We start from the raw sequence: 23207 nt of genomic DNA, 5'->3' as shown, positions 1-23207 counted from the left end.
CTGCCTTTATACTGCCGTTGTAGGCCATTATAGGCCAATATAGAACAAAGGCCTATATAGAGGGTTCCCACCAGCCAGGCCGATCCCGAGTTTAAGCGGTATGAAACAATTGAATTAGCTTCCGGCCAATCCCCGGCTCGATTTCGGTTCCATCACGAGCAATTTTGACTTCCCGATTGGCATTCCAGGGATTGCGGAGCCCACGAGTTCGGTGGAAAGGCACTCGGTCAGTCGACATCCATTGGATGCGGAAGGGCTTTCCAAATGTTTGTCCTTCTTCCGCCTCCTCGGGTTCGACGCTTTTCTCGCTGCGGGCGTCATCTTCGCTAGACTCGACTTCCCAGAATATGGTTCCCCGCGCGGAATCATCGATGATCCGGCCCTGGGGTGCAGTCGAAGTTGCAGCTATGAGAGTCACGTCGAGCTCGTCCGGTCTGGCTGGAGGATCGGGGCGAATGGGCATTTCCAGGGCTAATTTTTCATCGTCGCTGATCGGCGACATCATGCGGGCGTATCCAAAGTACTCGCCCGACTTGTTGGCGGAGAAGATTAAATATACGTAATCGGTGGTCTAATCGATATTGAAAATCAGCAATCGTTGGATCTAGATGAAAGTACATCATACTCACCTCATAGGCTTGATTCATCGACACCTCGTTGTGTGACTGTGTAGCCCAAATACCACTTTGCTTGCTCAACTCCAAATCCTCCGTCGTCAAGCTTTTGACAATAAAGTACCGATCGACCACCCGCGCTGGAGCCGGATCGTTTCCCGTGGCAGGAGGGACATCCGGTGCAATATCCTCCAGGACCGGACCCGGGTCTGTAGCTGGAGCTGGAGCAACATCGTCCCGTGGTCGAGGGTTGCTTTGTCCTGCCGCGCCCAAAACCCCAGACGCAGACGCAGACGCAGATCCCGGTCCTGAGCCCGGCGCAGTAAACCCCTTGCGCAGCCGACAGACAACACGCACGCCCTGAAATCGGGAATCGTGAAACCTAGCCAGAGCCGCAACACAAGCTGCTGCCGACTTATAATTCACAAAAGCACAATTACTTTTGGAAATCAAAAATACACTCTCAATGTCATTGGTTGCATCTTGCGAGAAATGATCCTTGAGATCCATCACATTGGCTCCCGGTGGGAGATTGCCCACCCAAAGCGCATGGCCTGATTGCTTTGGCTTTCGTGGTGGTCCTCGTGGTGTACTCGGTCCGGTCGGGGTGGAATGTGAAGGGGAACTACTATCTGCGCGAAAATGTATATTAGCGAAAGTTCACAGTGAGAGGTTTGAAACACTCACCAGAGAGGAGCGGTTGGGGTAGCACAAGTTTCATAGGATTGGAACCATCAACGATGGTCTTGGAGACGTCGTACTCGAGTTGTGTGATGCGTTTGTCGGTATCTTTGCGGACAGAGCCTGGTTTGGGAGGTGAATTTGTTTGTGCACGACCGACCGGGGAGCCGGTTTGGTGCATCTGGCCGGGATGCATATAGTTGCCATATGGATAGTAGCCCGGGGCATATGGAGAAGATTGTCCTGGGATATTTTGCATGGGCTGGTTTTGATATGGCTGATAGGGGGATCCATGGCCCTGATGTTGGATCGAATAAGGTGGATAAGGGTAAGGCACACCGTAAGACACTCCAGTATTTGGGCCGTAGGGCATTGGAATGGGATACATCATGCCTTGTCCATGGGCTGGATACTGCATTGGATCATATTGTTGTGAGTGACCTGGTAATGCGTATGACATGTTTCCCATGTTCAATGGAGAAGGAGAGGCTCCATATCGGGTTTCTGTGTATCCCAAATGTTGGCTGACATTTGGAGGTCGCGAGGGCTCAGATGACGCTGTAGACATTTTAGCAAATAACTTCCAGGAAGAATAAATCCCACACTGACGCGGCTGAGATGCAATTGATTCTGATACCGGGACTTTCCCGTCCGTTGCCTTGTCTGAAGGAACATTGCCCATGGGGGCCGTTATTGATGAACAAGACTGAAGTCACAATGGCACTTCCTACAATATTTAGTGTCCGGCTGTCTGTTTTGAAGATCATTTTCATTCATACCTGTCAGCCTTTGGGTCTATACCCAAAAATGATCCCCCCAAAGAAAAGCAACAAAAGTTCCTCAAAAAAAGCCCAAACTGAAAGCAGGTTAGTATCTGTTGTGAAAAGGACTAAAAGAGAAGTGGGAAGAGATTGAAGGGGGAAAAATATTCCAGTGACACGCACTAAGCCCCCAACCTTTTCCCCCCTAAAGCCCATGAGAAAATATAAATATCACACACACGCACACACACACACACACACAAAAAAAAAAGACAGGTGGGACAAAGTAGATATAAACAGGAATCATAGGGGATCCCGGAATGTACAGGGGGCCACAACGGTAGCTAAAAGATATGCCATAGTCATACCACATTTGGGATAGTGTAAGTGGGAATATAATTGACTCCGCCAATTGAATAGGGCTACAGGAAAAGAAGAAGAAAAAAGATGTTAATATACCTTTTGTTTCAAGAGTTCTGCAAGGCTCGTGTTACTAGACACAAGAAAAGTGGTCTAGACGGTCATAGACACAAGAGGGGCAGAGTGTTCAATCGCATGGACCAGAAGAGCCGAGAGGTTGTGGCTGGTGAGACACGCACAACCGAATTGGTGTTGAATCAAATGGGATTTGACCCCAAGATATAACAACCTCGGTGATAGACCGGGTGAACCGAATAGATAGATATAAGGCTACAGCATAAAAAGAAGAAGGGAGAGGTGGCGGATCTGTAACGTATTGGAAGTTTGTGAAAGCCAATCAATCGCTTTTTTGTGGCTGGAGACTTATGTCAATTGGCTCAGGGTCTGACGAAGAGATATAGAAATAGACATAGGAAGTCAAAGAAAAAGAAGAAAACAACGGGACGGGTTGAACCGATTGGAAGAGAGTCAGTGGGAAAACGGGATTCGGGACTGGGTATCTGCGTATAGACGTGGATCGTGGGTCTACTTTTTTGGGGCTTTTTTTTCCCACTGGCTCTCTCTCTCTCTCTTTGGTATAAATGTGATTTGTGGCGGTATAGTATACTTCAAAGTATACAAGATTGTAAGTGACAATGTAAATCTCGGGAAGTTGATGCTATAACTCGATCACGGATGATCTTTGGCGCTTGGAGAATGATATAATGAAGCGCCAGGCAGAGCCCAAATAGCACGGACAACTCCGGTATCTCAGATAGACATATATAGTACCAGCCTGTGGCTGGACGAGTTTGTCATTATCTCCATATCAGACCACAGGGATACTCAAATTAAAAGGTCGAATTATTTCGCACACGAGGACAAGAATAAATTTGTCAATGTGGAGTGGTCCGAGTACCGTGTCATCTGTGATGGGATGTGGCAAACGTAGATCGAGAGAATCATTTTTACTGTACTGACGGACACAGTGGATCCATAGTGGAATTGAAGACCTGTGAGAAATTGTATTACCCGGAGAGCCTCTTGGAGTCTCGGCCAATAATGAATTGACTGTGGCAGCAATGCATGACAGGTTTGCCACTGTCAGGGGGAACCTTGGAGAAAGTACTATTGGGTGGGGTGAAACGGAAGGGAGAAAAAAAGCCTTCAGCGGAGGGGAAAGAAAGAGACAGAAATTACCAGGTGTTACCAGGTATGAAATGAACTCCGTGCAGAATTATCGACGCCCGAAATTTCATGTACCTCTGGCGTAAGGCTAGTGGGACAGCCTATCAAATCCCGGGACAGCGGACTCTGGATCTGACGGGCGGCGCCTCTCGACCGCAAGGGGAAGCTATGGGCCGATGGAGCTGTTCTGGGTACGCTCCCACTAGGTTCGATCATGATCCCACCAATGAATAAGCCCCAATCTTTCTGCCGATTTTCTCAAGGATTGGGGAAAAGAAATTATGCAATATCCAGTGAGTGGTATCCTCGTCAAGCCCTATTTGAGTTTGGCTGGAAGAGGCCCTGTGCTACTTACTTCACTGCATATTGTACAATGGATAAAAAGTACAATATTGTCGACAAAGATACCATTTGGGATCCAAGGGGGTACTGTCGATCAGACCGAATTGCTGGAACCGAGAGAGCCGTGTGCAGCGGAGAACAGATGGAGACCCGATGGAGACCAAATGGAGCTTCAGCGATCCCGAAAAGCAAGACAAAAAGGCGGGTACTGTACAACGTTTGAAGGAAGAAAAAGAAAGAGAATACATAACACTCTGAATTGACCAATCACAAAGCACCCTCTTAGAGAAATGGTGGTAAAATAATAGAAACGGGAATACTGAAGTTGAGAGGAAGTTGAACTCCACTATGCGTCCGGCATCTCAGCCCAGCCAATCATATAACAGTATCGTCAACTACATTCTCTTCTCTACAGGAGACAGAAATTCAGAGCTCCTAATATATTCGACTGACGAAAATTCATAGAGTATGTCTGATCATATTATTTGAATTTGTGATACTCATCGAAATGTCTTGAAAGAAGTTTTACTGACTATATATACCTACATACAACATGTATACATATACAACGTGCGTTGCATATTGTACCTTGCATCCGACTAACCCGGTGCACAAAGGTAGTATCTTATGCGAAGAACAACGTGCTAAAAAAATAGTATAGATGATAAATTCTAGGGATATATGTTCGTGAACATTGCTTCGAATTTGGCCTAGATTAAATATTATTAACATTCTGGTTCCGGATAAATACTCCGCATACAACATCGCTTGATGTCCTATTATTGTAAGCATAGTACAAATGAGACTGAAAATTAATCACATTCTCCTCCGTACATTGCACATCATACATTGAATAAGAACTTAGTATGCCCTTCTAGAATTGTCACATATAAGCCACTGGCGCGCCACTGATGTAAGGGACATATATTTGTAGGGGAGATTCTATTCGAGACGAAGATCAAATTAGTTGATGAACTGAAAAGACACCCGCAGAATTAGGCGCCACACTTAACACCTCAGGCGTCATATCGCGATAATGACGTCATCAAGTGCTCTACCGGTGAACTTTAGACAGCACTCAGGAACTGAATGCATTCCACTACGTTCTACAGCAATAATCTGTCGCATCTTTGGTAATCTATGACTCGAACGCATGCAGAAAGCCCAATTGATCCTATTGCCTCCATCCCATCAGCGAGCGAGGCCAATCACAACATGAATATCTTAAAACGCCCCATGAGTCATCATAGAACCTCGAACAGAAAAGACCCATCTAACGCGTTGACTGTTTATACCATTATTAGAAATTAGATTATACAACGTATAGTACGATATTGCACAGTAGCGTACACCCATTCCTCACTTAGAACGTACGGTACGATGTAGGTATATTATTGTACAGCCACCCCTTCAAATGTAGAATTCGATCGCCTATCGCGGCATTTGATTGGTCAATAGTGTATGATATCGAACTCTGGAATTGATACCAGCCAATCCTCACTGGCCCGATCTGTGGAAGAGCACAGTATACATCCAACGTATGCATTGCATAATGTCGGTGTACCCGGAGATCGACAGGGTTTCTCTTATGGGTCAATTGCATGATACGCGCCACAGCCACCACATCTCCTTCACCTAGGCGCTGTTCGACCAATTGATGCATAGTGGATAGAGATGCTGTATATAGTACAGAATTTACAAGCCAGGTGCCACTTCGATTTTTGGGAGTGCAGGTCTTGACCTTCCTCGGCCACCGCTAGACGCCACGCCCCACGGCCGTGCAGCTCTACTCCGTTATAACGTATACAGCGTTGTGGTCATATGAGAACATTGTCAGCTGCTGGGGTCGGTGGGGAGGCCTGGGCCCTTGTGTTGCCACTAGCAGGCAGCGTCGTTCTGCTACCAGGTGCTGAGTGCTCGTTGAGTCTGTTTATGAGATTGGGCTGGGATTAGACAGGCGACGTAGAAAGCTACATGGATCATGATATAGCCTTGGCTAGAACTAATAATCTTGCATGCATCCTATGTAAAATATACGTAGCTATGATAAGTTACTTGATCAAACCTGGTTTTATCATTTTCATTTTTTGACATTATAGATTCGAAGTTCAGTTACATTTAAATATACATAACCAGGGAGGTGGTTAAATACGACTACGTACGACAGACAGCACGAGAGAATTGGCACGCAGGGAAAGGCAACCGGCCAACCCATATTTAAAATTTGTCTTCTCGACAAGATCAAAAAAGAAGCCACCCACATAGGTAAGCCTGTATCATAATGACAAAAGGGCATCAGCCGGACCAAGCCAAAGACAAAAGAAAAAGTGAAAAAAAACGCAAGTCATCTCAAGGGGAATTTTCATGCCAGGCTCATTAAAGCCCAATATAATTACGATTAAGGGCGGTATAGACAAAAAGCAATTAGCGATCGATGCCAAGGGAAGCGACTTTGCCCGCAAAGCGAGCGCCGGCACTGCCACGTTTCGACAGCTTCTCCCTGTCTTTGTCGGTGGATGTGTGCGCGGGTTCCTTGCTGCGGATCGTGGGGAGGGAGCCCAGGGTATCGTTGGCAGAGGACTTGCGGCCTAGTGGTGGGGGTGGGACGCTAAAGGCAGAAGTGCGAGCTGTGCGCTGGCTGAGATAGAGTTGGGCTGCTGGGGAGAGGGGGATGGAGGGAGGTTGAGGAGGAATTTCAGCGCCATTTTGGACGAGGAGTTCGGCGACAGGGAATGGAATTGCCTTTGCAGCTGAGCGGGCTGAGAGGGATGTTGGGGTTGAGCCTGGAGATGCGGGGTCTGCGGCGGCTAGGGCGAGGAAGGTGGCGTGGGTGTTGCGGGAACGGTCTGTGATGTTGACGTTTGCACGAAGGGCGAGACCATAGAGGACACCAGTGATATCGTTCTTCTTTATTGAGGCTAGGAGGGTTTCGTCTGGTGTTGCGAAGCTGGAGCGTGGTGAGGGTAGACCCTCGACATAGGCTCTGTCGACATATTTGGCCGTGATAAATTTTAGACGTTGCTCGCGCGTAGAAGTGGCATTCGGTTTGAGAGTTTGATCTAAGGTTGCCTCCCAGATCATGTTGCTGACGCGATTGCCGATTTGCAGGAGAATCTCGACAATGTCGTTTGAGAAGGAATGAACATCCAGGGTGAGCGAGCGGATCTTGGAGATGTGTGTGCCTAGAGAGCGATGGATTCCACTGCATTCAATGCAAAGCACAATTCCAAGATTGATTGACACCCATTCAACCTTGGATGTTGATCCACAATCGGCACACCAGTTGTTGCCCTGGTCAGCATCTCGGATGACCTGCAAGAGTTTGGCGGGATTCTCTTCAAAGTTGTTGCTGTCATGGCGGACGTAGCTAGGGCGCGCACCCACAGTTGTTCGGCGGATCACACCAGCATTGTTGCTTGAGCTAGAGTAGGAGTGATGGCCAGATACAGAGGAGCTTTTCCCTGTTAAGACAGAACCAATATCCCGACTGGTGGTAGAATCGTTCCTGGATGAAGAAGGAGGTGAGGTTCCCTGGCCTTCTACCGCACTCTGGAGCGCGTTGTTGATCGACCTGATCCAATTTGACATATCATCTTCAGACGTGGCTTGGTAAATGCGCTTAAACTGAGGTGTGATCACCTCGAAGCAGAACCGTCGTTCAGCATTGCGAGCCTCACGTACGGACGCCATGCGCAGATCGATAGGGTCCATATGCAGGTCTAGTTTTTGCTTCCAGTTGCTATACTCGGACAGTTTCCCTTGATCCAAGACAATCCAGAATCTGCCAAAATTAGTAAGCTCCCCCTCGGAAAAATGAAAGAAGAAAAAAAATGACATGCAACGACTTACTTGTGCCATGCCTGTTTGTTGATCCCCTTGGGATCAATGTGTGATCCGGGTCGAGACAGCGCCCATAAAAGACCTTCTTTCCGCTGTTGGCCGCCCGTGCGATCAGAGTTGAAACCAGCCGGCTCCTCTAGATCACGAATACCCTTAAAGCGGTTCTGACTGGCACTGCCAGGGACCGCTGAGTTCGATGCAGGTGCACAGGTCCCTGCAGCCGAGACAACGGACCCCCCTGCGTTTGCTTGGGACGAAACCGACGAGGTATTGCTAATGACACCCCGTAGCTGGGAGCCTGTACTATCGGCGCGACCAAGCTCAACTTCTGAAGTGGCACCGTTGGTCGTGCCAGGTGACACTATAGGTACACCTACGGCACTAGCCACGGCATTGGCCACGGCGTCAGGTTCGAGGTATGGGTTGCTGCCATTTTCCAGGGCCCGGCGTTTCTCTTCGCGCTCTGTGCGTTGGAACTGGAATTCTTTGTCTGCCTGGGTCACCTCGTGAATAAGAGCGTCTAGCTGAGGCGTCATGCCTTCGATATTCTTGGCAGTTGCTAGAAAATTCTTGGCTTGGAAATCCGCGTACTTGGTGAGATGGGAGAGAACCTCTTGTTCTTTGCGGCCTCCGTGGAGATCTTGCATGAAAGAAGAGTAGTCAAAACGCCTTAATTCGAAGTTCCGTCGCTTGGCTTGATATTTAGAATCGCTTTCAGCACGCTTCTTCTCTTTCAGCGAATCTTGGCGCTGGCCTAGATATCGGCTGACATATGCATAATAGTCGCGGCTTTCTTCATCCCACTCTTTCTTTTTAGCTTCTGCTTGTTTGATATCATTATGGTAAAGCTTGATCAAAGGCTCAATAACAAGTTTTTGAAGCTTGATCGTGTTCAATTGCTCGTATCTCAAAATCTGCCGGGCAATTTTCTCAAAGTAGTGGTCCAAGGCGGGCTGAATAGCATTTGCATTGGAAGTAGAGGCATCATTCAGCGAGCCTAGGAACGCTTCCACGGCTTCATTGCAGCTTGCTTGCGCCTGCTGGGCGCTTTCGGCTTTCTTGAGCACTTTCTTGATCTTGCTTCGCATGTTGCTCGTCTTCGATTCGAGTGCTTTCATAGTCGCCCGGAACAAGGGTCCATCTTCCACCCCGCTCATCTCATCGCCTGCCCGCGAATGTGGGAGATCCACCTTGGCCGGTGGTGGGGGAGGGAGCGCGGTCGGCGGAGGCGGGAGAGCCTTGTCGGCTGATTCGGGCGGAGTGGGTTCGATGTTGTGGTTTGATTCGGCATCACTGTAATGCGACAAGACGGACTGGGTGGAAGGAATGCGAGAGCGCGGGAGAACGGGTAACTCGAGTTTAGGAGAGTAGATCTGAGGACTTGGACTCCGAAGGGGACGAGGGGAATTATGCACCCAGAATGAAAAGTGCGCGAGAGTGTTCAGACGATTGGTTCGCTGGTCATAATCTAAGAAACTGCAGCTGTTGCGCCAGCCGCCACCTTTGTCTTCCATCAGCTTCGGGGGCTTCCACGTCCAAGACCAATCGAAGGAGACGGACGGAGATCCGCCTGTAGAGTAATCTCCAATCAACTGAACATTAGAGTTGTTCTGAAGGTTAGGGTTCGCGTGGAACTCCCTTGTGATCAAATTATCGAGTTCTTTCGAGTTGGACGCATGAGCGAACGTAAGCCCCATGAGGTTGGTATCCACCACCTCGGGCATTGAGGAAGCGACTCCATTGACGGTAGAGCTTGCAGCGTTTCCAGTTTGTGTCTGACGAATGATAAAGGTGAAGTTGAAAGTCAGTTCCTCGTCGTTCGACAGGCGAAGCATAAATGTCGGGATCGGGGCGGAGGAGGGAGTATCGGGGTCCTGTGTTTTGAAGACTGATTAGCTAGTCCACAAGCCTTGAATGGCACCGCGCACCTGAATGTATTCAACGGGAGTATCATCGCCGACATCGCGCTTTGCAGTGAAGCGCGCCGCAGGGAACGCGTTAGGGGTCAGCGTCAAAAGACGACGTCGGGGGCTGCTTATCGCGACAGATGCGACCGTGACTTATTCCACAGAGAGTTTGTCAGTATATCAAATAGCGGAAAAGCGATGCGATTCCACCTACAGCGATTTTGATCCTTAAAGAACAGATTCCCCGCATCGTCCAGGCGGCTGGCGACATTCCCCATGATGGCGAAGGGAGATCACGGCGCAAGAAAGGGATCGAAGGAACCAATGGCCATCGGTCTATGAGACAACGGATGGCCTTGTTAGTGAAATGAGAAAAGGTGAACCTTCATTCAACTTGTTTTAAGGGGCGAAGATGATGAGGATCTGAAGGTCTGAAGGAGGGGGCAAGATCTCGGAGAAATGCGCAGGCAACCACTCCGAGTTAACTACTCCATATAGTTAACTAGCTTGTAGCTTGGTTAGTATAACTAGTGCTTGTTTAGTCTGAAGCTTCTTTTTTTTGTTTCTTGTTTTGAATTTGAAATGTTTTGAAGATTTTAATATATTTGATATGCTATTCCATATATTTGTTATGATCTTGGATTTGTTGTTCTTGCTACCTACAACGCATAAATGCACGAGACTTATACACGACTACATGTACGTATGTCCATGACCACTTGCTATACCTGACATATATACACACGCTCACTTCGGACTCAAAAATAAACTGTATTAATGACTAAAGAGTAAAAATGGTATCAACAATTAATCGTGAGCATCATCAAACTCGGTGCCAGACCAAGTACAAAGAATACACTATAAAACCCCCAAAGAACAACAGCAAAGGAAAGTCATACTCAGGTCGCAAGGGTCGGAGTCGAAGGCGTTTCTTTTTCATGATTGTCAGTGGTAGTAACTGCGCGATCGGGTTCTGGATGCTGGGCTGTAGGTTGCGAAATGGCACTGGTTGACACAGCACGTTCCCTTCCCGAGAAATAGCGGTGCTTATGTTTGTGACCGTCGGGCTTTTCATCCGCTTCTACCCATCGCATGACCTGACCACGCAGATCCCGCATCTCGTGAACTCGGCGGGCCAAATCGCCCCGCTGTTTAGGTTGTCCACTGCGTTCGTTGAGTTCATCTTCTTCCGAGCTGGAAATCGACAGGGAAGATGCGCTACTTTGTTGTAGGAACGTAATGTGGTTGCCTTCGTTTTTCTTCAAATCTCGCTGCTCTTCCTTTAGCCTGCCCATTCGCTCTGCATCTCCTTGGCAGTCGAGTGTGGTAATGTGGAGACCGGGGAAGTTGGAGGACATAAATTCCCGAAGGAGGGGGAGCTTCTCCGAGTTGGGGCGGTAGGTTCCACTGTCGTTGTCAATAAACAGTTCGTAGTCTGCTGGATCGGTAGAGATCGGGATTCCTTCTTCGGTTTGATCCAACTCTCCGTCATCATGATTGTCCTGGTCTTCTTCCACCGGGTACTCGTCCGTAGGCACCGTGCTGGGTTCTGCATGCTCTGCGCGTTCTGCATGCCCTTCTGAAGAGTTATGTCGGTGGCGGGATTTGCGTCGGCGGATGAAAAATTCTCCCGAGTAGGCAATGTAGATCGAGACATCACTGTGCATAGTGTGTTTACTCAGCATGTCGATGCCGAATTCTTTGCCGGTCTCTGTGAAGCGGAGTTGTCCATCCAAGGTGAGAACGTAAGTGAAGATCCGACCACCTTGGCCGTAGTGCGCAAATTCCAGGAACTTTTGGGATAGCTCTCGACACGGTGTTAAGAAAAACCCGTGTAAAGTGGTGCGATCGAAATTGTAGATACGCTGGTGTTGGTGATGGAGCGCTTTATGCAAGATTCGCCCGCGCAAACTCTGCGCCTGGAACATGCCTGCCACAAATGGCTTGAACTCTACATAGCGATGGTATAGCTCTGCAGGTACAGGACCCGTGAGCTGCATCTGGATAGCTTGAAAGCTATACTAGAGTCAGTAAACCATGGAAGAAAAAACAAACAATAAGAATTCAAGACAGGGCAACCAACTTGTAACGGCTGATCGACTTTCCACTGCCATCAGTGCTCTCAACCTGATCTTTGATACCAGCCAACCTTCCAATCAGAGGGGAAAAGTGCTTATACCAGTGATTGGGACCAATGGTGTACATCTGACCACCCTCCTGACCTGGCGTCTTCCCGAGACACTCAATACTGACCGTCAACCAAGATTCCTTGTGGTGACCGGTAGCAAAAGCCGAGACATTAGTAAAGACATAGACACGCTTGCTCCCAAAGCGCTTTTTAACCTTGAAGCGCTTCTCCTTGAATCCAGCCCAATCATCCGTCAGTGCGGGGACATCAATAAAGGCGATACCCAGTTTATCGTCATGATCCGCGGGGTCCTCATCCATCACATGACATTTCAACTGAAACCCGGAGGCAGGGACATGGGCGACAATCCACTCGCATTCCCACGTGGGATTCATGTCCTTGCGCACGGTCGGGGTGCGAAAGCGCACGACCGGATCTTGTTTATGGCGTCTTGGTAGATTGACAACCATATGCGCATTGATATAGGGGTCAGAGGAGAAGCTGCCAAAGTCTGCGACGGGTAGATCCTCTGCACGATGGAAGGTCACCTTCAAGGTGTAGCCTGGCGGGGCATGGGGGATTGGGGTATCATCGTAGCCACCTGCAGGTTTTGAGTCGTCATTCATAGTCACCCGACGATGTATTTTGTCAGCCTTTTCGACGAATTTAGGGCCATATTTATCAATCGGGTGAAGTGGCAGCGAAATGGGCTGGGAGTCATCCATTGTTATAATGAAATGCCGAGTGTGGAGAAGATGGAAAAATCCCGAGTTCCCCTTTTATAATTTCAGATCGGAAGAATAACCTTGGAAGATAAAAATAGCCGAGTTAATAGGGAGTTGTACGTAGGGGCAGGTGGATCATGTAGTGATAATCCATGGGAGAGTTGTATTTTTCAAGAGAAGAGAAAGAAGAACGGAGAGAAGACGGGCCAAGCTTTCAGCCTTACAAATGGATTGAACCCGTTCGATGTCATATGTACACTCCGTGCTCCGTACTCCGTACTAAATATTAATTAATTCTCTTGACTAGTACTCAAAAAGGAAAAGATATGTACCAGGCAGCAGAGATTCGATGCCAAGATTATCGATCAAATGACCTCATATGGCTGCATGTTTGGTTCATTGGTTCATTGTGCCTGGTTTCTCTCTAACTTTTCAGCCTTATACATATACTTACGAGTAGCACTACTATATATTGTACGTAGGAATGTAGTTCGTTTAATTTTACTCGTCGATCTCAATTTGAAAATTTCTTCTAATGACAAATTAATTCTCTTCTCAGCCTTGTAAGGTTGGTTCGAATTAGTATTTTCCAAATTTAGAAGAGAATAATAATAATAATGATAATAATATGAGATAAAATTCCAGGTAGCAAATAAAATCTAGTAGAACATCTAGTAGTACAAGGGGAATGAGGAAAAAAGAAATATATCGTGAGGTCATAAAAATCATATGCGAAACTCCCTTAAAAACGTAAGTCGAAGGAAATTGACGAAGGTGGCGTATTTGAAAATCTCTCAGGTTCCTCGGAAGAGGAACGACATGTCCTCCGGTGTTAACTTTTCCAATGCAGCCGCTTCATCCTTGTTCAGGGTACCCCGAATAAGATTGGCTTTCTTCTCCTGCAACTGAATGATTCGAGATTCGACCGAATCCTCAATACAAAGCCGCGTGACCACACAGGGCCGTTGCTGACCGATTCGATGACTGCGGTCGGCACTTTGCCATTCCGCTGCAGGGTTCCACCATGGGTCAATAATAAACACTCGGGATGCTTCCGTGAGGTTCAGGGCTACACCACCAGCCTTGAGAGAGACCAGGAACACTTCAACCTCGGGCTTAGTCATGAAATGTTCAATGGACTTTTGTCGTTGAGCGGGGGTCATCGAACCGTCCAGCATGACAGTGTTGAATCCCGCATGACGCAGTCGCCACTCAACCAATTGAAGCATGGATGTAAACTGAGAGAAGATAATTGATTTGGGAGTGTGGCTCTTACTTCGCTCCTGGAAGAGTTCATAGAGCAGGGTCTCGATTTTCGTGGATGAGGTCCAGTTATCCATAGAGATACGATTGATGATGGAATTCTTCTTGACAGTATCCTCATACTCGGCAAGGGTCGGCTGCTCCAAATCGATGCTAAGCGCAATGTGGCATCGGGGACAATCAACATTGCTACCGTCCTGGAAATGTTGGATGTAATCCTTGGCGCATTGCCGGCAGAACTCGTGGCGGCACTGAGACCGAATCGCATCCTCTGCAGGTTCATCACAGATAGAACAAACCGCGACATTGAACCCGGCCTGCATCTTCTTTTTCAAAATGAGATCCGGGTGGTTTGCGACTTGGCGCATCTGCATGATCAATCCGAAGATGTTGGCGTAGTTGTTCAACATGACACCCTGACTCACATAGGTGTCAAACTTTCGGGTGGAATTGGTCATGATGCTGCGAGAGAAATCATGTTCGATCTCGCCAAAGAATTCATTATGTAGCGTGATACGCTTCGGCGGAAGCTCCATCGAGCCGGTGTGCTCTTGCTTCATACGACGAAGCATGATCTGATCGGTAATGAGACGGAGCTTGTCCAAGCCGGCCTTGCGTTGGGCATGAGTTTTGCCCTCGGTGATCGGACCAAGAATCTCCTTGTTGAACACCGAGACGTGTTGAAAGCCAGTGTGAGAACATGAGGTGCAACGTCCCTCCTTGTCTTGGCTCCACTGGAGCTGTTCGCATTTGCATGATTTGCAAAAGTAGCATGCAAACGGTTTGACTTGGAGAAAACGTAGAAGAGAAAAGAATTCTCCAATGCGGTTCTGAACCGGTGTACCGGATAGACACCACTTGTAGTTAGCCTTCAAAGCAAAGCATGCCTTGGCTACCCCGGTGTTTCGTGACTTGATGCTATGTGCTTCGTCGAGAACAAGGCGATGGTAGTGAACCGCGTGGATGACACTGTTCGCTTTGACAATATTTTCACCGCGGACAAATCCCTTTTCCTGCTTTCGATGCATGGATTCCAAGCTGGCGTAGGAGATCATGATGACATCGTATTTGCGAATGTCAGCCGCCGTCAGTTTTTTGATCTTTGCGTCGGAGTTGTGATAGACCAGAACTTTCAGCTTGCCATCTGTGTAGGCCTTGATCTCGGCAACCCACTGCATCAGAGCTACTGGGGGAACAAGAACGAGAGTGGGATCAGGCTGAGGATAGTCAGACATGATGAGCGATACGGATTGAATGGTTTTTCCCATGCCCATCTCATCGCCTAACAGACCACCCCGGTATTCGGTTTTTTCTTGCCGCATCATCCAGTTCAGTCCCTCTAGCTGGAAAGGCTTGAGCTTGCGAGTAATTGAGGTGGGCTGCTTTGCTTCCTCCGGCTCGATGACAGGCTGCGCTTTAAGCTTATCCCACATAGTGCCGAGGGTGGGGTGTTTATTTTCGAGCTTCTTGCGGTCTGCGTCTGCACGCTTAGCTTTCTTTTGTTCTTCCCAGGTGGGAGGTAGGTCTTCATCGGAGTCATATTGAGAGCTGTTATCCAGGTTCAATCCCGCAACTCTGGGATCCGCGAGAGGAACGGCAGATAAGCCCCCAACAGGGTCTGGAGTATCCGAATCCTCAATATCAGGATGAAGCAACCCCAGTGGCGGAGGGCTCAGGGGGGATGTCAACCCATCCGTGAAGTCCGAATCATCCGGGTCATCTTCCGAGTCATAGATATCTCTGAATGTACGATTTTGATTTTTCGAGTCTGGTTTATCATACTCTTCCACTTGGAGAGCATGAGCCAGGGCAGCATCCAAAGCATTTCTATCAGCTGCGTCAGAAGCAGCAGCAAATCGTTTTGTTGCTCTTTTCTTGACTAATGGAACATCAGACGCGTCGTCGTCTGTCAAAGTAGCCGCGGATCTTTTTGTACCCCGCTTTGAAGAGCCAAGGGACAACGTGCTTGACTGCACTTTTTTCGCGCGTTGAGAAGCATTGACTCTTGTAGGAGCTTTGGAATCTGTATCTGTAGTTGTAGGCCCAACGCTAGTAGCTGGAGTGCTGTAACCGGTGGAGCCATTTTTGATTGAAGTCCGAGAGGCAGAGTCACTCGGTGATTCTGTTTTCACCGGTATAACCACTGAAAGTGTTTCATGAGTCAATTTTTCGGGAGCCACCGAGTCTGATCGATCGATGTAATCGTCCTCATCGGCCTCAGAATCTTGTATGACGTGCTGGGGCTGAGATCGAGAAAGGGATGACCCACCCACTTGTAGGGGTTCCGATCGACTCGATCGACTCGATCGACGGAGGGGTGAGGAATTTCGCAATGACGATTCATTGAATTGTGAGTCATCTGCAGGATCGGGATTTGTGGCTCGGGATCTCAGTCTGGGTCTCATAGTGAAGACTGTGAAATCGAATGAGCGTAGCAGATGGATCTGTCACCGCAGAGAAAGATATAGTCGTGAATAAGAATGGGACTAGATAGACTACATCATATATTTGTCAGTAGGGTTCTCTAGGTCTTGTTATATAGGAAGGTGAGGGAGGATTGTGAACGTACGTGGTGAAGTTCACTGTTGGCGCCGTGAGGGTATCGCGAAAACAGAGATAACAGCAGTGAGACGAAAGGAGCGAATTCGGATGAAAGAGGAAATGAAAGTTAAGAGGAAAAGAGAGAAGTAAGGAAATAGTAAGAGAAGAAAAACGGAGTTGGTAAAAAGAAGAAAAAAAGAGTGATTGGGGAATCCGAGGTCAGAGAATAACGCAGAACAGGCAGAAGAGGCAAAACAGGCAGAACAGGGTGCCTGAACCAGAAATTTTCATCATTTGGAATAACCTGATTACAAAGCTCATCTCTTCGATTATTTTTTATTGTATCATTTACATCTATCACAAGTATTATCATCCCACTTCTTCTCTCTCTTCTCATTATCACACTCATTTCAACCCCTTATCTGACTGAGATAAGCAAAATCGCGTTAAGTGAAACGCGAAATTGCCACGTCAAAGTGATCTAGGCCCTTCCCGATTCAACCACTTTGAAACCTCACAACAATGTATGTTGGTGCCCATATAATGATCTTAATCAAAAATCTTGCTCATCCTGCTGACACTCTGTAAAGGACAGGCAGAAGACCAACAAGACAGGCACGCGCAATTCGGGGCCCACGCTCCGCTTTGACTGATTTCCTTGCAGTATGGATTATGTCATGTTTCCTAGGCTTTCAAGGGCTTGCTGACCATTCCTCTAGTCAAATAATATCTCAGCACAGCAAATTCAAGATGAATATGCCAATCGCCAAGCTGAGGCAGCACGCCAAGCGGAAACCGAAGGGCAGCGTCAGTCTGCCGATCCTAGTGTAGAGCAATCCAGATCTCCATCGGAGCCCAACTCACCAGAAGACCTGATAAAAAAGCGCAAGCGGCAGCAAGCCATTGCAAGAATCAAAAACAGCAAAGAATTTGCCAAGCGCAAGGCTCGCCACCATGGGGATGAGGACCCTGACTATGACGACGAGTTCCTTGCAAACCAGATCCATGAAGAGCGAACGAGACCACAGCCAGGTCAATTGGCAAATTGTGAGATCTGTGAAAAGCGTTTTACTGTGACCCCCTACAGCAAGAACGGTCCAGATGGGGGTCTACTTTGCCCTGATTGCTCGAAAAAGCACAAGGATAACGACAAGAAGCCCCCGGCTAAGAAGCGTGCCACGGGGAACATTGGTCGACGACAGGGTCAAACCAACTTACTGGATGGCCTCACCCCCCACGGAACCCAAAGTTTGTTGGAAACATGCATCAAGGTATGTCGATGTTGGCCTCTCAGTACACAACCCCGTAGACAACCCCGAAAACAACCCATGCTTATCGTTCCCAGAAAGTTGCAGATTACATTCATGACGTTGAGGACTTCGGTGACTTACCCCCGTCATTGCTGCTACGTCTTGGGCAGATCTTGTCGAGAAGACGGGCCGTGACTCCAAAGACTCTGGATCTTTTCCTTCGACCTCAGTACAAATCTATTGATTTGTTTGACTGTGCCAGTAAGTGCAATATACTCCATAACAAAGATAACAAAAAAACAAAAACAGGAATCCTAACACTGAACAGAATTGGACACGGATGACTTCCACAAGATCCTAGCTTCGATGCCTCGCCTCACCCGAGTCAATCTTCGATTCACCACTCCAATGAAGGATCAAATATTTGACTATATGATGGATCGCGATATGGATATCCAAGACCTTCATTTGGACGGACCAAATCTGGTTACCGATGCCTGCTGGCGCCGACTGTTCATGAAACTTGGCCACAAATTCCAGAGCCTGAAACTCTGGAACCTGGATTCTGCGTTTGATGACGAGACGGCTAAAGTGATGTGCAATCATTGTCCTAATCTCAAGCGATTGAAGCTCAAGTTCCTCCACAAAACTGGAAATGGGACGCTCGAGGCAATTTCTACCCTCACGCAGCTTCAGCATCTGTCACTGCATTATCTGACAGAGGCCGAGACTGACCCTAAGCATCTCCTGGAAATCATCACAAGTGTTGGTCCTCGGCTGAAGACACTGTCTCTTGAGGAATTCGACCTTGCCGATGACAGCCTTCTTCAGCACATCCATGAACATTGTCATACCCTGATCAAGCTTCGTCTGTCCAAGAACAACACTTTTACCGACAAAGGCCTCGCCGCCTTGTTCACAAATTGGCCCAACAAGGCACTTACCTATGTGGACATGAACTCTCTCCGAGATGTCGACATGGCCAATCCCTCTGGCCCAGAGGAGCCTATTGGGCTTGCATCGGACGGTTTTGTGGCATTAATGGCACACTCAGGCTCGAAGATTCAACATTTGAACATTGCCTCATGCCGCCACATCTCATACAAGGCGTTCGAGCAGGTCTTTGCAGAGGGCAAAGTCTACCCCGATCTTAAGTATCTTGACATCTCTTTCAGCCCGGCGGTTGACGACTACCTTGCACAGTGCATCTTTCGATCTTGTCCAGCTCTCCAGCGGCTGATTGTCTTTGCTTGCTTCAAGATTCGTGACGTGCACATCCCTAGGGAACTCGCTGTCATTGGTACCGTGGGGGCCAATATTAAGATCGATGGAATCACTCAGACCGAGACTATTTAAATGGCGCGGTGGACCAAAGGGACATCTCTTATTATGTTTTACAGCGGTGCGCTATGAGCATACTTGAGCTTTAATCTGAGAATAGTCGAGAATATTAAGTAATACGTTAATTCATTCAATCGATCTATATTCCAAACACCATAATATACTATAACTATTCAAGGACAATCAAGAAAATGCAAAACGTCCGTCACTCCTTCAACCCATGCGCTTCCCAATTTCACTCTGCCAGTTGCGCGTGCGCTCGAAACCATTAGACGCAGTCTGATAGTCAAGCATGGCCTGGTAAACTTCCTCTTGGGTGTTCAACACAAATGGGCCATACTGAACAACCTTCTGATCCAGGGGCTGACCAGCAACCAAGAAAATCCTACCATCCTTCTCCGCATTATCCGGAACGGAAAGTTCAACAAAATCACCGGCCTGCTCAAACTCAACATTATGGAATTCCTTCACAACACGATTAGAATCACTCGAACCAAAAACTGTTTCACCAGCCAAGGTATAGGCAAACGAATTCCAGCCCAGAGGTAAGGGTTGCGAAATCCTACCACCGGGCTTGATGGTAATATCCAGAATCCAAACGGGCGTATAAGCAAGATCCCTCACGGAATCCACACCATGCGACTGTCCAGAGATAACCTTAACCTCAACCCTGCCCTCATCAACAGAGGCAACGGGAATCTCAGTGGCGCGCAAATCGCGATAACGCGGCTCACAGAACTTCAGCTTCTGCGGTAGATCGACCCACAGCTGCATACCGACATTGGGACTTCCGTCCTCGTTCTCGTGCGGCATTTCCGCATGCATGATACCTCTGCCGGCAGTCATGAATTGCAGATCGCCAGGCCCGATGGTGCCCTTGTTCCCGGCGAAATCTTCGTGATCGACTCCACCGGAGAGCAGGTAAGTGATTGTTTCCTGGCCGCGGTGGGGGTGGTCTGGGAAGCCGGCACCCTTGCCGATTGTGAAGTGGTCGAGCATGAGGAAGGGGCTGAAGTTGCGCAGTTTGGCTGTTCCGATTGAGCGGCGGACGCGGGCGCCTGCGCCTTCGCCCTGCTCGATTGCGAGGAAGGCTTGGCGAATTGCGCGCGGGGCAGACATTTTGGTTATAGGGTTGAGTTTTGGTGGGGGGTGCAGGGTTATGTTGGTTGGGTGGGTGGTTTCTTTGACGCTTGGCGCGCTGATGTATGTGAGGATGGTCTCTTTGATAGGTGGGTAAGTAAAGAGGATTGCTGTGATGCAAATTATAATAGGGAGAAGCAGTTTCATTTGAATAAGATGAAGAGTATTTATATCCCCAAGTTGAATGAGTAGAATATTCTAAAGAAAAGGATTGTCAGCGTTAGTCAATTTCTCATAAATATAGTGTAGTCGCCCTGGAGTAGAGACAATCAATTGAATGCTTTGCAAGACATCTGTCAGCTTAGAACCAATCAATGGATGGAGTCGGATTTATTACTAACAAGCTCGTAAGCTGCCAAGCATACACTAAGCTATATATGGCTAGCGTTAATTCCTCAAAAATATGGTAAAAAGATTATGACAGTTAACTAACGGGAATCACTAGGGACACAACAGCTTTCTCTACGGGCAGGGAATCACTAGGGACACAACAGCTTTCTCTACGGGCACAACAAATTATGTAATACCCGCATTATATAATCAATTTTCTCTGAGATCGTTACCATACATTACCGCAGCAACTGCATTGCTTACTACTATAGCAACTACATTCTATATCATCATGCACTATAAGAACTCGCTCTCTTCCTTCAATTCCTATCATCTAAAATCAATCTGATGTCTCTAATGTTATATACAGCCTGTTATACCTTGCAGGAACGGATTGTATGACCGATTTCCCCACAATTTGAGCACTTTGATGGCGCTTTCTTCTTGATAATCCTTTGGTCTGATGATTCATTGCTTTGATATGATTTATTATGTTGGTTTGTTCTCTTTGGTATCGGGGGTCCTAGTAATAAGGGATCAAGTATTGGCAGATACTCTGATAGCTCATTACTAAGGCCCGTCCTCCAGAATTGATGAATATCGCTTAGTGGAATTGGTTGGTGATTCATTAATAAGGGAGCAATTCTATGGGCACATGGAAGACCCATTGTCCTAGTGAATATATTAGTACAGTTAGATAAAGGGGCTTCGGGAGTAGCTCTCTTAGCTATAGCAGCTTGCTTAGAGATTAAAGAAATTGAATATCGTGATGTTCTCTTTGTAATATTCGAATAGAGAAAGTGGGAGCTGAAATTAAGCGTCTTAATCTGATCTTCAGCAAGATTAGATGAAAGGGCGTAGTGCTGAGCTTGTATAGCACTTTTGATTCGCTCAAAAACGAAGAGCATATCACCAGTTGATGCCCCGATATACTTTTTTAGAAAAGCATGAGAGCCTTCTACTCGTGAGGTAGCCCAATTACCAAGGTGAAGGTACTGCCCTATCCAAGCCCTAATAAACATCTCTTTATAGGTTAGCCAGGTCCCTTTCACATATCGAAGAGCAGCAGGATTAAGACTGAATCTAGTCTCGAACTTAGCTAGTTGAGCTTCGTATTCACCTATAGTAGATGAGTTAATAAGCTCTTTCCATGACTTAATAAAAGCCTCAAACTCCTCGTTTAAAGAGAAGTACTGCTTAGTCTTTACAAGCACATTCTTATTAATATGCCAAACGCATAGTAAGTGTGGGCTTTTTGGACAAATCGCTTTAATTGCACCTAGTAGAGCAAGATCTCTATCAGTGCAAAGAACGGGGGGGGGGGTAGAGGGTCTAGCCATGAAAATAAGGTCTGTAGAGTCCATTTATAGCTTTGCTCCTGCTCATTTTGCATGAAGCAGAAAGCAATACTATAGGATGAATTCGATGGTGAGAGACCAATAATATGTAAAAGAGGCATCTTATACCGATTTGTCTTATAGGTACAGTCTAATAAAAAGACCCTATGATATTGATTAGCATATCTAATTGATTCAGGGTGAGCAAACATAAAGAAAAGGATATGGCCTTCAGTATCTTGCTTAAATGAATATCTCCAATTATCCTTTTGAAGTGTCTCTCTAAGGAATTCAAGCGGTGTATAATTGCCGAGTTTCTTTCGTCTTAATTCGCCGCGAATATTATAGAGATCATAAGCTTTAAGTAAGGTAGTAGGCTGCTCTACTCGTAGGAGGCTAATGATCTGTCGTGGCGTTGATCCGATTTCTGATAGATGATTAATAGTGTCGTTTTGATCTCTGGTTAATTGCCGACGTCGTGCTAGAGAGTGCCCTATCATATTATCATCCGGTTGATGATTATGGGTAGGATTTCTGACCTGAATTTGCCATTGATTATTAGCAAGCTTTTTCCCATAGAGACGGAAGGGACAGCCTATTCGCTTCGTGCTAGTTTTCCGGCGTTTTGCCCCATCTAGAGCACCAATTCTATCATGATAGATACCGCCTCTATCACAACCAAGGGTGATATTCCTATGTGGATTAGATGAGATAGTAGTAATAGCATACCCACGAGATAAGGCATGTTCTTGTATAGAAGTAAGCAGTAGCTCTCTGGTTTCAAAGACTTGCTCAGTTGGTGGCTCCATGATAAGATGAAAGACAGGATTAGATAAAGAGTATAGAGAGATTTAGGAAGAGAGCGAGTTCTTATAGTGCATGATGATATAGAATGTAGTTGCTATAGTAGTAAGCAATGCAGTTGCTGCGGTAATGTATGGTAACGATCTCAGAGAAAATTGATTATATAATGCGGGTATTTCATAATTTGTTGTGCCCGTAGAGAAAGCTGTTGTGTCCCTAGTGATTCCCTTAACTAACATAATGCTGATCTCAGCATTTGGAATCAGGTGACATTCAATTATCTTTAGAGTACTTTACGACGTAAATTGGTACATGTATGTATAGAATAGACTAACTGATATGTATATATGTACATATGTGGTCATGATAAATAGATACATTTCGACTCTACTGGGTGTTATTTGGTGTTAGTCACTATGTAGTGAAGTGTACAGTTGTTTCTCGGTGGCCACAATTCCGACATTTGCCCTGAATCATGTTATCAGATAAGGCCACGGAGCAGCTCCTCCTGCTAGATGACCCCTAGTACTACAAGCTTGAAAGAACCACTATTTGATATTATTTTGTTTATGAAAGGGTCGATACCACATATGCAACGTCCTCATACCAATCACTG

At 47.0% G+C, this 23207-nt stretch overlaps 6 protein-coding genes across 6 annotated transcripts; 1 reads left to right on the top strand and 5 right to left on the bottom strand.

Annotated features, from left to right (window-relative positions):
* Positions 1-91: 91 nt before the first annotated feature.
* On the bottom strand, positions 92-1977 carry N7529_006211 (putative YT521-B-like splicing factor; the record flags this gene model as incomplete). Its single annotated transcript, XM_057241738.1, has 4 exons — positions 92-571; positions 630-1246; positions 1302-1853; positions 1905-1977. The coding sequence occupies 4 exons, from the start codon at positions 1975-1977 to the stop codon at positions 92-94; spliced, it is 1722 nt and encodes a 573-aa protein (XP_057097097.1).
* A 4432-nt stretch (positions 1978-6409) lies between these two features.
* N7529_006210 (putative ARF GTPase activator (Csx2)) lies at positions 6410-10010 on the bottom strand (the record flags this gene model as incomplete). The annotated part of the gene is made up of 4 exons (XM_057241737.1): positions 6410-7766; positions 7835-9699; positions 9754-9884; positions 9947-10010. 4 exons carry the CDS (start codon positions 10008-10010, stop codon positions 6410-6412), a joined length of 3417 nt encoding a protein of 1138 aa, XP_057097096.1.
* Positions 10011-10631: 621 nt separating this feature from the next.
* N7529_006209 (C2 domain protein) lies at positions 10632-12585 on the bottom strand (the record flags this gene model as incomplete). Its single annotated transcript, XM_057241736.1, has 2 exons — positions 10632-11748; positions 11816-12585. The coding sequence occupies 2 exons, from the start codon at positions 12583-12585 to the stop codon at positions 10632-10634; spliced, it is 1887 nt and encodes a 628-aa protein (XP_057097095.1).
* Positions 12586-13379: 794 nt separating this feature from the next.
* On the bottom strand, positions 13380-16253 carry N7529_006208 (DNA repair protein RAD16; the record flags this gene model as incomplete). The annotated part of the gene is made up of 1 exon (XM_057241735.1): positions 13380-16253. The coding sequence occupies one exon, from the start codon at positions 16251-16253 to the stop codon at positions 13380-13382; it is 2874 nt and encodes a 957-aa protein (XP_057097094.1).
* Positions 16254-16911: 658 nt separating this feature from the next.
* Positions 16912-18995, top strand: rad7 (uncharacterized protein; the record flags this gene model as incomplete). The annotated part of the gene is made up of 5 exons (XM_057241734.1): positions 16912-16921; positions 16985-17052; positions 17109-17660; positions 17735-17900; positions 17968-18995. 5 exons carry the CDS (start codon positions 16912-16914, stop codon positions 18993-18995), a joined length of 1824 nt encoding a protein of 607 aa, XP_057097093.1.
* A 198-nt stretch (positions 18996-19193) lies between these two features.
* On the bottom strand, positions 19194-20267 carry N7529_006206 (pirin family protein; the record flags this gene model as incomplete). Its single annotated transcript, XM_057241733.1, has 1 exon — positions 19194-20267. One exon carries the CDS (start codon positions 20265-20267, stop codon positions 19194-19196), a length of 1074 nt encoding a protein of 357 aa, XP_057097092.1.
* Between the last annotated feature and the right edge of the window lie 2940 nt (positions 20268-23207).

Source organism: Penicillium soppii (assembly GCF_028829465.1).
Source record: "Penicillium soppii strain IBT 18220 chromosome Unknown utg000005l, whole genome shotgun sequence".
Classification (NCBI taxonomy): Eukaryota; Fungi; Ascomycota; class Eurotiomycetes; order Eurotiales; family Aspergillaceae; genus Penicillium; species Penicillium soppii.
This window is presented reverse-complemented; position numbering and strand designations above follow the sequence as displayed.